This window comes from Convolutriloba macropyga, chromosome 6 (assembly GCF_964194025.1).
Source record: "Convolutriloba macropyga chromosome 6, txConMacr16.3, whole genome shotgun sequence".
Taxonomy (NCBI): Eukaryota; Metazoa; Xenacoelomorpha; order Acoela; family Convolutidae; genus Convolutriloba; species Convolutriloba macropyga.
In genome coordinates, this window is record NC_134473.1 from 16,132,514 (window position 1) to 16,147,619 (window position 15,106).

General features: G+C 36.3%; 1 protein-coding gene across 1 annotated transcript in view; it reads right to left on the bottom strand.

The window, feature by feature from the left end:
* LOC142341521 (uncharacterized) overlaps nt 1-15,106 on the bottom strand; it is a 133,120-nt gene that overhangs the window by 14,849 nt on the left and 103,165 nt on the right. The window contains exons 10-15 of the mRNA XM_075392514.1: nt 12,817-12,936; nt 12,120-12,199; nt 9,099-9,275; nt 2,228-2,330; nt 1,740-1,911; nt 1,147-1,323 (exon numbers count right to left, since the gene is read on the bottom strand). Of these exons, the coding sequence (XP_075248629.1) occupies nt 1,147-1,323; nt 1,740-1,911; nt 2,228-2,330; nt 9,099-9,275; nt 12,120-12,199; nt 12,817-12,936 (829 nt within the window). The remainder of the gene's footprint in view (nt 1-1,146; nt 1,324-1,739; nt 1,912-2,227; nt 2,331-9,098; nt 9,276-12,119; nt 12,200-12,816; nt 12,937-15,106) is intronic.

Here is a 15,106-nt window from a genome sequence, read left to right on the forward strand (position 1 = left end):
TGGTCGTAACAAAAACCTGGATGACGAAGTAAAAAAAAACAAGAGAAGGCCAATAACAGCCCCAGCGATCGCTGCGCTGCTATTAACCAATCGAAACCACCAAAACAGCTAACTTAAACAACAGAAGGCCTCATACGTTGCAAAAATTTGAAGAAAAATACAAAAACTGCTAAAAAAAAAGCATTCAACATGGCAAAATGGAAAAAATAGCTCAAAATTGTATCGAAAACATCATTACTTGTTTCAGATGGTCAAAAAAAAATTTGAACGCATTATTACTAGTTTGGGTGAACGATTCAAACATCTGTGACAAAAAAATTGCAGTTTAAACTAAAAAATACTTTAAAAAATGCCGCACGTGATAAAAAAGTCACTCACTCAACGAAAATTTTTTACACCTACTTTTCTCGCTCTCTCTAAAAATATAGCGTGAACAGAGAAGCCTTCTCTCGGCACTTCAGCAATTTGACCTAAACACTTTGTTTTCACGCATTTCACCTCCTGTTTCAAATACACTCCAACAAAATTACCGATCAAAAATAAACATAACCGACTAAACGTCGGAAGAATTGCTCTTGAATGCTTCAGTCGGGGGGGAGGGGGAGCCTAAATTGGACAAAGAAGTTCTATAGTGTGCTTTAAATAACCACATTAGAGGTTAACATATGCCACTATTAAGATTTAAAGTAAAAAATGACACCAGTTTCGGCGCACTTTTCATTTGACTTTTAGTATTAAATTGCCGCCAATTGAGTTCAACTGCTTGAAATTGTGATTGAGAGAGAATTTTAGACCACGCGAAACGCAAAAAGTCAAGGGCGTAAAAGTCACTCGAAAAGTCAAAATTGTCAAGCGAAAATTTTGCATAAAAAAAGACACACACGTTTACAATAATTGCTATGAACTACGTTCAAGAGCAAATAAAACAAGACGGTCCACCAATACTCCTCTCCGAGTCGTAAAAAGACAGCGCCCGAATATAATTCAAATTTTTTGAATTGTTAAAAAAACCATGACGTTCCCAATAAAAGCCGCTATCGCTTCGCGGCTATTAATTATTAATTTGACGGAAACATACCACAAACATCAATCAGCTTCCAAAAAATCGAGGCAATTGATTTAAAAAGGGGCCGTTAATTATCTAACCTGGAGAATCTATGGAAGATAACCGCAGCAATCCCGGCGAGTCTGCGATGATAGATTCACTGCCATCACCCTCTGACCTCTCCATGCCTATCGGACCAGTCCTCTTACCAGATGCAGTCCTTCTCACCCTCTTCAGAGAATAATGCTGACCACTCATCTCAGACTTGCTCATCAGACCTGAACACAGTTTAACTTGAGCATTAAAAATATCAAACAAAAGTTGTTAGCATTCAAAGCGCCTCTAGAAATCTCTATATAGCACGAAACTTATGTGTCAGTTTCTGCTACTTTAATAATAATAAGTTTTGCCATTATTTGCCAAACATCCGGGACAAACAAGTAGATAAACAAAGAACTGTTTCCTTTTTCCGAGCTGTATAAAATCATCATCTAAATTTATTTTACAGTCATTAGCATATAAAAGTGTAATGACTAGTCCCACATCTTGTCAGCTATAGACATTATCAATGCAGATACGACCATTAGTTTTTTCACGCATGGTAACCAAATGATAATTTTGCTCACAGTCAAAAGAATTTTTGAAATAAGAATCTGAAAGCAGAAAGAGCAAATACAGAAGAACTCGTTACTACCACTTGAAGTAGCATCTTGTGCAAGTATCCTCTCTTCGTCAATCAGAACCCCATTACTGCCCTCAACACCCGCATTACCACCAGCATTCACTGCACCACCCATGCTATTCAACTGCTCCTTCAGCAAATCTATTCTCTCATTGAACTCCTTGGCCTCGTTCGAAAGCTTCTCCTAAAAGCAGTTATTGCATTATGTTATCACCATCATGTTTCTGCCTTTCGCGCATGGAACATTTCCGTGAAAAATAAACATGCTGAATAATTGCAATGAAAAAAAAATTCTAATTATGAATGACGAATTCCGGAAAAATTTGTACAAAATAATAATATGGTCGGATCCAAAAATAGCAGCACAAATAACGGCATTACCTAACAAACTTATCACCCCAGATTTTCCATTGAAGTACTGTTGAAGCAATGTAGATGTAGTGTATAATAGATTGACAAAAGAATTGAGTGTCGGAAATCAGATGAGATGTACAGCTTACCTGGTAGTACTGGGTAAGATTTGCAATCTGTGTCTTATACCCTGATTCAGACACCTCCAGAGCACTCTTCCCTCGTTCACACTCTAGCCTGAGTTCCTCAAGCCTAAAACAGTAGCCATATAGCCTTTTTTTGCAAATGACATAACTTTTTCTCAACACACTGCAGCTTCTTGGTTAATACTATTTGCAACACAGACGCCACTTGCTCTTTTACTATATTAGAATGTGCTATATTATAGCTTGTTATATACAGGTGGGGTGGAATTGACAAAGAATCTGGAAAAAAGAGTCCAATGTAACCGCCAGGAGAGAATTTCACATTAAAAAAATACATGTGATTGAGCAAAAACGGAAGATTCCAACTTTCTCACATAAAAGCAACAAATTAGTCTCGGTGGCAAAATATAATCATCATATAATCGGGTAATTGAAATTCATAAGTCAGGTGAAAAATATCAACAATTATCACAACTTATCTATTTAACCGTAAAATATTGAAAAAACAGGCTTTGTTTTATAGATGAAGTAAGATTAAAACGCTACTTTTGTCTGACTACTAGTTTTCACATTGACTGAAGAGAAAGTCGCAAAAAATTACTCCCAGGGGATTGCCGGAAAACGGCCACCATTGATTCCCACAAACAAGCGATACTGATTCTGTTCAATCAATGAGTCAAAACATAAGACAAACCGTATCTTATAGAAAAAACAGCCATTACTCAAATCAATTTTATCAACAAAAACAACCACAAAATGATTCCAATTAAAAAAATATAGGTCACTTAAATTACCAATAAAACCAACTGTCACCGCACAAGCTATACCCTATAAATTCAAAAAAGATGCCGTAATATCGTAATTCGAAAAATAATACAAACCAAAGAAATAAAGAAACAAATAACCTGATTATAAACATTTTACATGTCAACAAAGGACACGTCCCACAAAAAAGCTCATTAATTCTTTTACCAGTTACACTAAGCGGCAGAGTGACATGAATAACAACTGATGAAGGAAATGGTAAGAAAAAATTAGCTTCTAAGGAAACAAATGGTCCTAAGATTGAAAATCAACAGCAGCACAAAAACATCAAAAGTATTAAAATATTTTACAATAGAAGGCCGATAAAAACCAATTATTTCGGAGATTATCTAATCAGACAACAAAAAATGACAAAGAGCAGAAGCAAAAGAAAAACAATGAAATCTCAGCGAAACAAAGTGTAAAAGTTTTAAAACAACTACTAAACAACACACTACGCCAGTAGGAAGGTTCACTGTTACTAGTTCACCTTGATAAAATCTCAATGCGACCTCTCATTACTGACACCATATGCCAAGACGACAAAAACTCAGTAATAGTTTAAAGATATTAAGGTCAAAATCATTTTTACTAGTCAACTGCAATCTCAGCGAAACAAAGTGTAAAAGTTTTAAAACAACTACTAAACAACACATTACGCCAGTAGGAAGGTTCACTGTTACTATTTCACCTTGATAAAATCTCAATGCGACCTCTCATTACTGACACCATATGCCAAGACGACAAAAACTCAGTAATAATTTAAAGATATTAAGGTCAAAATCATTTTACTAGTCAACTGCAATATCAGCGAAACAAAGTGTAAAAGTTTTAAAACAACTACTAAACAACACATTACGCCAGTAGGAAGGTTCACTGTTACTAGTTCACCTTGATAAAATCTCAATGCGACCTCTCATTACTGAGACCATATACCAAGACGACAAAAACTCAGTAATAATTTAAAGACATTAAGGTCAAAAACATAACCGACTAACGTCGGGCGAATTGCTCTCAAACGACCGACGAGCGGTTGGCTTCGTCAGTAGCTAGCCACGGGGAGGGGGGGTGCACTGGTGGCTGATTGGGGGGGCAACAGCGCGGTGGGGATGGGGGTCAACGGGGGGGTTTCTCATCAACCTCTCAGAACCGCCCTTCACACCATAAGTATAAGTCTCCAAAACAGTTTGAGTTGAAACAGAGCTGAAAGGCTCTAAGAGCACTTAATGCCCGCTGGGCGCTACCTGTTTATCCCGTTTTTGAGGACGAAAAGTCAAAAGCGTCAGACGAAAAATCGGTCAAGCGAAAAATCGCATAAAAAAAGACCAACAGGACTAATATAATTGCTACAAACTTCGTTTGAGAGCAATTAATCATTTTACTAGTCAACTGCAAACTCCAATTAGGGGAATTGTGTTTCATTAAAAGATACCCAGTGTGACTCTTCCTTAAATTAGCCAAAGACAAAACATAGCTGGCAGATTGCCAGAAAATAGCCGCAATAGCTTCGTAGATCTGCAGTCTCAAAAACAGTAAAAAAGACAGACCAAAAAAATTTGTCTTCATTGAAAGCTGATCTGTTATATTTTGATTAAAAATCTGTATAAGTTTTTGCTGCCTCTATTAGCTGCTCTCTAATAACGTTCATTTAGAGTGACACACACTCATTTGACCTTATCTCTTCGAATTAAAATAAATAAAAGTCAATTTCAAAGTGCGGAAGTCATTTTTGTGAGTGCGGTAAGTCAAGTGTGACCACAAATTTAATCACGCAAATGAAAAAAAAATCGCTCCACTAAGAGCGAAAAATGACGTCACACATGCACTTCAGTTGAAATTGCATGAACGAATGAACAAAAGCAGATTTGAAGTGGTTGTGACGTCATATGGTCGTTACAAAAATCACGACGACGAAATAAAAAAAAAACTGGAGGACAAGTCCTGACGTACAATTCAAAGAACTTTCACTGACTAAACAGAAAACTAGACCTAGCACGGACTATGAATGGATTGGGAAAACCATTTAGAAAAAAATCCGTCCCAAAAAATTGAAAAACATAAAAATCAAAGCGAAATTGCCGCATATGAACAAAAAAACCAGTAGCGAGAAAGCGAATTTTTGTTCATACACCGTTTTCTCACTCTACTCTAAATCTAGAGCAAAAAAATTTCACGCCGCAAAACCACTCGCTTTTTCGCTCCACTTCCTGTTTCGGCGTGACCAAAATCACAACTACAATTTGACTTCAAAATTCATGAAAATGTGTGAACAGATCTTAAAAAAAGACAGCGCCCCAATACAAGTCAAATTCTTTGAATTGTAAAAAAAACCAAGAGAAGGCCAATAATAGCCCGAGCTATCGCTGTGCGGCTATTAAACAATAAGAACAAGTACGGTCGAAACACAAAAGGTACCAGTTTTAAACATTTAATTCCGAAAAGACCATTAGCCCCCACTGATGGCTCAGACATTTCAAGAAAGCACATCTAAAACAAGTGTATTGCCTTTAATAACATTCGATGAAAACAGAAAACAATGAAAAATCAGAAAAAAAGCAGAAGTCGAAATGTCTCGGGAACAAAATTTACAAAAACGAAATATTTGCTCGATCAATAGTTAGTCCGACCAATACCCAGCAGAGAAACACTAAGAAACAAATAAAAGAAAAGACAGGAACGAAAACTCTGGTTAAAAACTATATATATATTAAATTTGTATAAATTTGAATAAATTATTTTAATGACAACGGCCCCTTCTAACGTTCAAGTTCCATCTCTTAGATTCATAACCTATTGAATAGGTCAAAAATAAAGATTGAACGCGAACAACGAATGCGAAAAGCGGACAACAGAAATAATAGCTAAAAAAGAATGGGTGAAAATTTAACAAAAAATAAAAGTTTGCTGATCAAAATAGCTCAAAACCGACATTAGTCAATTTGAAGACCACCAAAACCGTAAAACAACTACGTTAAACCAAAAAAGTTCCAAAATGCCGACATCTTACCACTGATGCTACAATGCCTCTGAGTTCCTCAAAGTTTCGCTCACAATTGCTTCAAGCAAAACTTTTTTTCAGAACGATAGCAACTTAAACCACTCAAGAAATGAAGAATGAAAGTGGGGAAAAGTCACTCAAGAAGCCAAAGAATGTTCTAGAACAAAAGCGTCAAGCAAAAAGTTTGCATAAAAAAGACTCACACGGTGAAAATAATTGCATCAAATTTCATTCGAGAGCAATCAAAAATATACCCTGCAGATTGCTTGAAAAAAGCCGTCATCGATTCTCGTCACACAAATTGGGATTGAAAGAAGTGAAAAACGAAAAAAAATGATAGTTGTACTAAAACATTTTTAAAGTTCGAACTACTTCGATTGTAGTTTGTATTTAGAGATACTCCTGTTTCTTAAGGAAAAGATACAGGGGGCTAGAATTAATGCCAACAAACAGTACAGATGTTACTTATAATAAGAAAGTTCAATTGGACTTTATCGGTTTATCCCGTTTATATTTTTGGACTTCGTTTGTCGATTCTAATTCTGTCCAATTTAGGAGTACTAATTCTGCCCTTTGCTTAGCAACTGCTGCTCAAAAGCACTTTGAGAGAAAGAGTGATAAATGAGCGAAACTAGCCTAAAGAAGTTAAAAAGATTTAAGGCAAAATGTTGAACAAGCTGTGATCTAAGTTAAAGCGTAACAAATTTCTTTTCGACGAGGAAAAAGTTTTAAATAGGACCGCTATAATAGCCGTCTAAGATGAGGGCGGATATTAAACAAACTTCTGAATTGTTAAACACCGTAAAATGACTAAAAGAGTTCAAAATTGAATAACAAATTGAATAACGTTTTCTTCAAATGTTTGAAAAATACTTCAAAATTGGCACATGCTTAATATAATGAGAAAAAAACAAATGGAAAGGTGAACACCAAAAATCTTTGCTCACTTAGATATTTTTCTCATCTATTTCTTTCTCTCTCTCTCTCTCAGAAAAAAAATTTTCTTTTACCTCTACTTTCAACTTGTTCATGAAACCGACTTAAAACTCTTCCTTTCACGCGCGTCATGAACTTTTACAACCTGTTTCAGTACCGCTCAAAAGAATTTGAGGAACCGATAAATTCCGGCAAAGAAATAAGTCGTCTTTGCCGACAAAAACCTGGCCTTAAAAACAACGATTATCTATAAGCAGAACGTATCAAAGCAGCAAAAACAACAATCTTGAGTCAAATGAAGAAAATCAACAAATAAGCCATAAAATAGAAAGTTTAGCTAATTTTCACTTAACAAAAGATCAATTGAACAAGGGAATTTCCAATAGAATAGCATAATAGTCCTACCAAACTCAAACATCTCTTACAACCACTTTCAATTCAGTTACAAATATTTGCAATAGAACAACACAGTGCTAAAAATCGTAAAACTAAAATCAGCACACTAATTGAGAAAATTTTAAATTCTAAAAAGCTTCAGAGCGCTATCACAACGTGATTATTATAAATGCAGTCAAAATAACCTTTTAAACAACAAAATTTAAAAATGAAGAAAAAACGGGTCGAAAAAACCGCAACCAATATAGTTCAGAAGCCAATTATTTACTATTTTGCATGCTTCTTTATTTCCTGATTCAATTTCACTCCAATGAAAATTGAATAAAAAACATAGCTGAAAGAATTCCGGAGACGACTCGAAGAATCGCCTTGCCAAAATTCCAGCCATTTGAATATGGTTTTCAAAACAGTTTCAGTCAATCGCACACTTAGAGACTAGTATGTCGTAAGGCTCTCAGAGAGATGCTCGACCACTTAATTCCCTCCAAGCGCTACCTGTTTATCCCGTTTTCGAGGACCAAAAGTCGAGTTGTTCAGAGGAAAAATCGGTCAAGCAAAAAATTGCATTGAAAAATACCACGGGACTAATATAATTGCAACAAACTTCCTTTGACAACAATTAAAAATCTATGTTGAGAAAGAGAAAAACTGGTAACTCAAAATTACCTAACGATGTGCAGGTGGTGTGGATTGGGGGCGAGGGGTGAAGTGAGAGGGCTGACGTATGTGTGTCGGTGGGGGGGGGGGGTGGTTAACTTCTAAGAACCACCCTTCACACCATAATTATAAGTCTACAAAACAGTTTCTGTGAATCGAATTCTTGGAGGCTAGTGAGCTGAAAGGCTCTAAGAGAACTTAATGCCCACTGGGCACTACCTGTTTATCCCGTTTAGAGGACAAAAAGTCAAATGGGTCAGACCAGAAATCGGTCAAGCGAAAAATCGCATAAAAAAGACTAACAGGACTAATATAATTGCTACAAACTTCGTTTGAGAGCAATTAAATAGCTTGATTATGAAAAATAGTCGAAAAACTTCCAATTTTGCATAAACCTCATTGATTTACCAAAAAACTTCCCAACGCAGTTAACGCAAACCTAATATTCTATTATCATAGACTATTCATCAAAGCAGAAAACGATAGTTAAAACAAAAAAAAAACTGCTTGAAAAAGCCGCAGGTGAACAAAAAATTTTGCTCGCTTAGAGTAAATGTTTTCAAACTTTATTTTCTCGCTCTCTCAAAATTAGCGGTAAGAACAAAAAACACTCTTTTTTTACTCCGCTATCACTTTTTGCATCAATTTCACTCCAGATAATTATTGATAAAAAGACACTTCTCCAATTGTAAAACACATCAACATTGCTCTCTTTCAGTTTTAAAAAAAGCCCGCACAGTAATAACCAGCCGAGAAGATATGGGCGGCTGTTAGAAAATCTATTTACTGTTTCTCCTGCTGTTTCACAAAATATAAGGTTTCTATAGTCTGCTTGGATACGAGTCTAATGATTCAAATAATAAGTACGTTTACAGGAGGTAAAAAAAATTTGCTATAACTTGTCATCACCAGGAAATAAGAAACAATTTTAATGTGCTGCCCTCCTGGTTTTTGAGCGTTGCGTGGCAATAGCAATTTTAAGATATCAATTGCATCAGTTACAAAATCAAACTGCCTCGTCTCAGTATACAAATAGTGGAGAATTGATATAGTGGAGAAGTGTTAATAGTTGAGTATTGTTACCTGTTTTTGTGGGTGTTGTGTGTGCTTGTGACTTGCTGAGTGAGTTGGGAGTGTAGGAGTGTGAGTGAGTGCAGTTCTTTCTGCAGTCTGTCTCTCTCAAGTTGGACAGTCTCCACTTCTCTCCTCATCTCCTCCTTTGCCATCTCACTTTGCTCCAGTCGAGACACAGCACCATCCCTGATGAACAAGACTACAATAAAATCATTGCATTCTGACGTATGAAGAATTTAATGCTGATGGTCACCGAAAAAAAAGCCATTAATAGCGAGCGGCGAACAGCGTTAGTATAATATGCTTGAAACACACACGTCCAAATTTTGCAATGCAAAACCTGTGCAATGCCCGATTCTCACATTCCATATTTTCTTACACATGGTGAGAGTTTTTAAAACTTGCGATGTTTGAGCTTCAAGCAAGGTTGTGTGACCCTGCTAAATTCACTCAGAAGTTCAGGCTTTCCTACCAGAACCGCTACCGGATTCTTTATTAAGGCCTATTTTTCTTAAAGACGTCATCAGAGTCAGGTATAAATCGCTCGTAATTTTTGTTTGTTACGACCCCATTTTAGTAAGGGGGTGAGGAGTTATATACTTAACTGGTTTTCTTTTTTGTTCTCGACTTACCGAGGTTTGAGAACATTAGCCTCAATTCCATTGTTTTGTTCACATATATTGTAATTTTTGTTCAAATTTTGGTCAATGTTAGTTTAAATATGAAAAAATTGTTAACGATAGTGTTACTGGTTTCAAATTTACAAAAACTTGTTGGCTTGTTTGAGCCAATTCTATTGTCCAAAATTTTCATTTAAGTTTTGAAAAACACCATTTTTTCAATTTCATGAAGAATAGCAACAAATATTCTTCTGTAGCCCACCTTTTCAAACCTTTCGGGTAATGCCAACAATTGCTTGGCCGACTAAATCTTTGTATACCCAGATGAGGGCTACTTTTACTTCGGCTCCTACGAAAACGTTCTGAACAAAAAATTGGCCAGCATTTCGCTAATTCAATTCGCGGTTTACCAAAAATTTGTTGTGATATACTAGGGTTTCAAATTGCAGAAATATACATTAGCAACTATTTATAACAATTATGTTCAAATAACAGCCACACAGTGATAGCAAGACCCGTTTTGGTCTCATCCTGGATTTTTACAAAGAAAAGATAATTGCATTTGAATTAGGGTGCCGTCCGTTTAAATTATTGTATTTTTTATATCCGAATTACAGAAAAGTCTGCTGACATTTAGAGGTTCAATTAACAACAGATCCCACTTAAGTTTAACTGAGACCAAAACACAAATTTATTAAAATTTTTATAATAATTATAATTTATTATGCGTAAAACTTTTGGGTTTCCTGTCTCCGAAAAAGTATTTTAGTTTTTTTTAAATGAAATCTGAGTTTTGCCATCATTTTTTGTTCTTCCGGTAGTCTAAGGATTTAGTCTCATTATTCAAAGATCTACTTCACTATCTAAAGAGGCATTAGTGAAACTAACTTGTTTTTTCTTAGTAGACACCTAATTGCTCTTCCAAATTTGAAACAATTCTTTTCAAAAAATTTCTAATGAAACAAAAATGACCCCTTAGTACTTTTTTCACCTAATGGCACTTATGACAAAATAAAACATTATGAAATTTTTAAGTTTCCCACGTTCTTAATTTTTTTGTCAGCCACTAACAGTTCTATTAATGACAGGTCCATCTTACTATTAAAAAGCAAACCAAAATTTGATAGTGGTTTTATGTTGTAATTAATGGTTTTATGATTTTAACACAAAGTATTTTGATTTGAAAAAACGTTGATTTTTGTTAGTATTTGCCTGAATTTAAGGTTCCTTTTCGTTCACTTGTCACAATATCACACAAATTACAGATCCCGTTGCTGTTAAAAGGACGACCAGTTAAATATATACGAATTTCAGTGGATAGTAAACAGTTTTAATGATTTCACTTTTCTAGCAATTTTTTCTAATTTTTTGAATTTTGCCTGCAATTGATGTTCTTTTGTAGTCGCATGGCACATTCTGAATAATGACAAGTTTCAATGGCTTTCTATTGAGATATAAAAAACTTCTTTAACTCCTTAAAATGACAGTTAGTTTTAACGCCATTGAAAATACTGGCTTCAAAAATATACGTTTCCATTTTTTTAAATCCTCTTTGTGTCAACTTACGAATGACTCTCATAAATATTAGTTTCCATCCACTTTCTTTTGAAGTAAAGACTAGTCTCCACTTTTCGCTGCAACCGACGTTCCTATCTTTGGAACTGAGTTCCCATCAAAAAATTATGAGCTTTTAAAAAGGTCAATGTATTTGGCTACTTTATTGTCCTTTCATATTGGCACTTTCGCAGCTGATCCTAAAGATGTTTAAATTAGATTTTCCGTTAATAGCACAAGCTTGTAAAGGTTTCAGAACTCTGTTTTAGCCATTTTATGTGTTTTTTAGTCTTGTCTGTTTTTGCTGTTATTTATAATCTTACCACTTAGTGACTCTAAAATCAGGTAAGGTTGGCTTTCAAAGCAGCCACATCCGAATCGCTCTAGAATCTTTATTACAAAATTGGAGGTTTTTGTCTTCAGAGTTTGTTACCTAGTCTCAATAATGGCAAGTCGCATCAGATTGTTAGTAAAGTACAAGTTGATTTCTTTGTCCGTAACTTATTTTTTTGGTCGAGCAGGTCCCAAAAATTAATGGCAGGTCACAGCATTTATATAATGCAGCATTGATTAATTCATTTAGAAGTTTGATTCTGTGACAATATTTTTTACTCATGTGCCAATTGTTTTCGAACACTTTTTGAATTTTTGAATGTTTCCTATCTCTTCCTCACTAAGTTGACAATTACAATTAAATCAAAATGAAGATGAGCAGGTCGGAACATTATGTGCAAACGCGCATTACCGAGCCTCTTTGTTTAGATCTATTGCTAGACAGTTTCTCGTACAAATGTACAGTTTTTCTGACACTACTTATTTGAGACACAAAAAAATAATTCAATTCATATCAGCTTACCTCTCTTGTGTGAGGCTTCTGATTGACTCCAAGTGTTGCGTTTTCTCTTTCTGTTGCTTCAACACAGTGTGCACTCGCGCCTATCAACAGACAGCAGTTTCTTTCTGAGAACTTTCAATTAGACTGTCAAAACAATTACTGTGTGATCGCATGATCATCAACACGTTATTACGCACATTCACATGTTTTCACGCTCATCACTTATTGATGCGACATAGTTGCTGCTTAAATTCTTCGACATAAACCTCAAAGTAGCGCTCAATTGCAAAAAGTCGAACTAATCCAATTCTGACAGACAACCTCCATGATAACCTTGAATCTTCCATTGATGCACCCAGTTAATGTATACGCCTCTGTTGATATCATGTATCATTACTATATAGGATCGTGTTTAAAAGGATGTGCCCACAGGGTTGGCAAATAACATGCACCCCGTAAGGTGGGGAAAGTAACATAAATGAACGTTATATAGCAATGAAATGAAAATGGGGAAACAAAGTACGCCGAAATTAAAAGATATCGCGCAAAAGTCACGATGCGCGAAGCGAAACCAGCAGTACACCAGGGGCAACTTAGAATTAGGTCAGTCTCGTGTTACTTGACTTTTTAACCATTAGGCTCGGTTGCCGGCGTGTTTGACAGCTTCAAATGTCAGAAACATAGTTTAAAGAACCAGATAATTGCCATCTCTCCTGACCTTGTACTGTTCAAACTCTGTGTTGGATGCTTCCAGCTTCGATTCCAACCCAGCCACCTCCTCTTTCATCGATTGCAGCAACTCACTCTGAGCAGCAGTGCGCTTCTCCAGACCCGCTATCTAGAACAGAGCAAGGCATAATTTATTGAGTACACAGCTAATTCTTCCGGTTTTTTTTTACAATTTGTTAAATAACTATCTGCATTCAATAATAATCCCCGGCCTCATCCATCATGACCCAATGCGAGCCAGCAATTTACAGATGCTGCGGGGATCGTTAAAAAGAACAATACTCAAAAATGCGGCGGGACGGACATACAGTTCGTACCATTAGCGTTGTGGTAATCTTTGGCGGACTATGAGATATTTCAATAGATCGCGAATAAATTGCTTCTCTTTTTGACAACAGAAGGCAGGTATTTCTGCTTACATGTTTTTCAGTAGCTTTTAATAGGCTAGCTAAACCTGTCGAAGTATGTGAGCAGCAGGAACAATGATCATCTCGATAGATGCTCGGCTGTGAAAACCAATTCAAACCCGGCTGATCTCACAAGATCATGACAGTCATATTACATATGCGATGAGCACATCTGATTTTGCTTTAACAATAGCTGAGGGCCATTAATATTAACAACAATCAAACATCTGGTGAGATGAGTATTCAATTCACACCATTGCCGTTGTTGCCAAACCTTTAGAACGATTTCAAAGATCTTGAGCAGAATTGCTTCACTTTTCGGCAAACGAAAGCTTGAAGGTATTTCGGCTTAAAATTGTATGCGGCTGGCTCAACCAGTCTCAATAAGTTCAATGCGCACCGCAGGAAAAATGATTATCCCGAAAGCTGATCGGCAGAGAGCCGCAATTCACGATCCCGATAGATCAAATAACTGTTTCCTCAACAAGTGAAGACACCCTTTTGACTATAGTTTTCACGCAAGAGGAATTCTCTCCTTACATTTTTTCACAAAAAGTTTGAACTAATTAGCCAAACTTGGTCACCAAATGAGAGCAGACAACAGGGTATTATAAATTAATACGTCGCCCAATGAGCGTTGAGATAACGAAACCTGAAAATTTTCAACCAGTAAGAGCAGACCTGAACCCAGTACCCGATACCACAGGGCTATAAGAGTTAGTATTGGGATGATGTTAACATTAATCAAGCCGTAACAAATATTACTAATTAGATCTTCAGGCGTTTTTCGAGCCGCCCGAAGATACCTTGCGATTCAAAATTGATACTTACAAGGCTCATACGAAATCAAACCAAAACCAGACAAATCTGACCGTGGCAATGGATTGCGGGTTGCCGGGACGCATCCAAGTTAAGTAACCTTTTCTTACACGCGCAAAACAAAAACAATTGACTTTAAGTAGCAGGCCCGCAAAACCATAACTAGAAAATCATTTACACTAATAGAAGGTTTAACAGAAGTAAAGGTTTTTATTTCGCACCAACTCGGGCTAGAACCCATTCCCCTCGTTTAACAGCCATAGGTCTCACGACTTAAACTATCTATGTGTATTGCACTTGTCTTTTGCTCTTTCTACAGCAAATTTCTTGATAATGGCGTTTGTGATTTGTTGCTTTTGCTATACCACAAGCTTAACCAGCGCAAATTAGGAGCTTAAAAAGGATGGAAAGGATAAAAAGATATCTCAAAACGCATTAACTACGCTAGGTTCCATGATTAAGGCCCATGAAACATGTTACGTTAGGAGGATCGTTGACCGTTGTGCTCAATTGCGACTGATATTTACTATAAAAAGGAATATAAGACAAAACGACTAAAACTACTTAAAACTTAGTTTCATAGCAATTTTACGGATAATGGTAACGGAAAAACACTTCAAGCTTCAGATTCGAAGTCTTTCACCTAACGATCTGCACTATACCCACTACAAACTACCGTTTCTCACAATCGATTTATCTTACCAATTAACATATTTCAGATTGAGAGCTTCTGAGACTACGGATTGCTGCTCAATGCGGCTCTTAAACATACGCTTCGAGAAGACCATTAAACATAAAATTTTTCTTCCAAATTCAGAGCTCACGCGTTTAAACTATAGGAGGATCAGCAATTCTCCTAACACACATAGGATTATCAAACGACTCAGCGTCGCAAGAAGTGCTCTCGAGCAACAGCCGGAATGATGTTGATTAGAAATTTTCAGGTCTACAAAAAGAATGGTACCCGACACAGGTTCGAACCCTCAACCCTCGGATTAGCAGTCATCCAGTTTACCAACTGCGCTATAATAACTACAAACCACCATTTCTCAC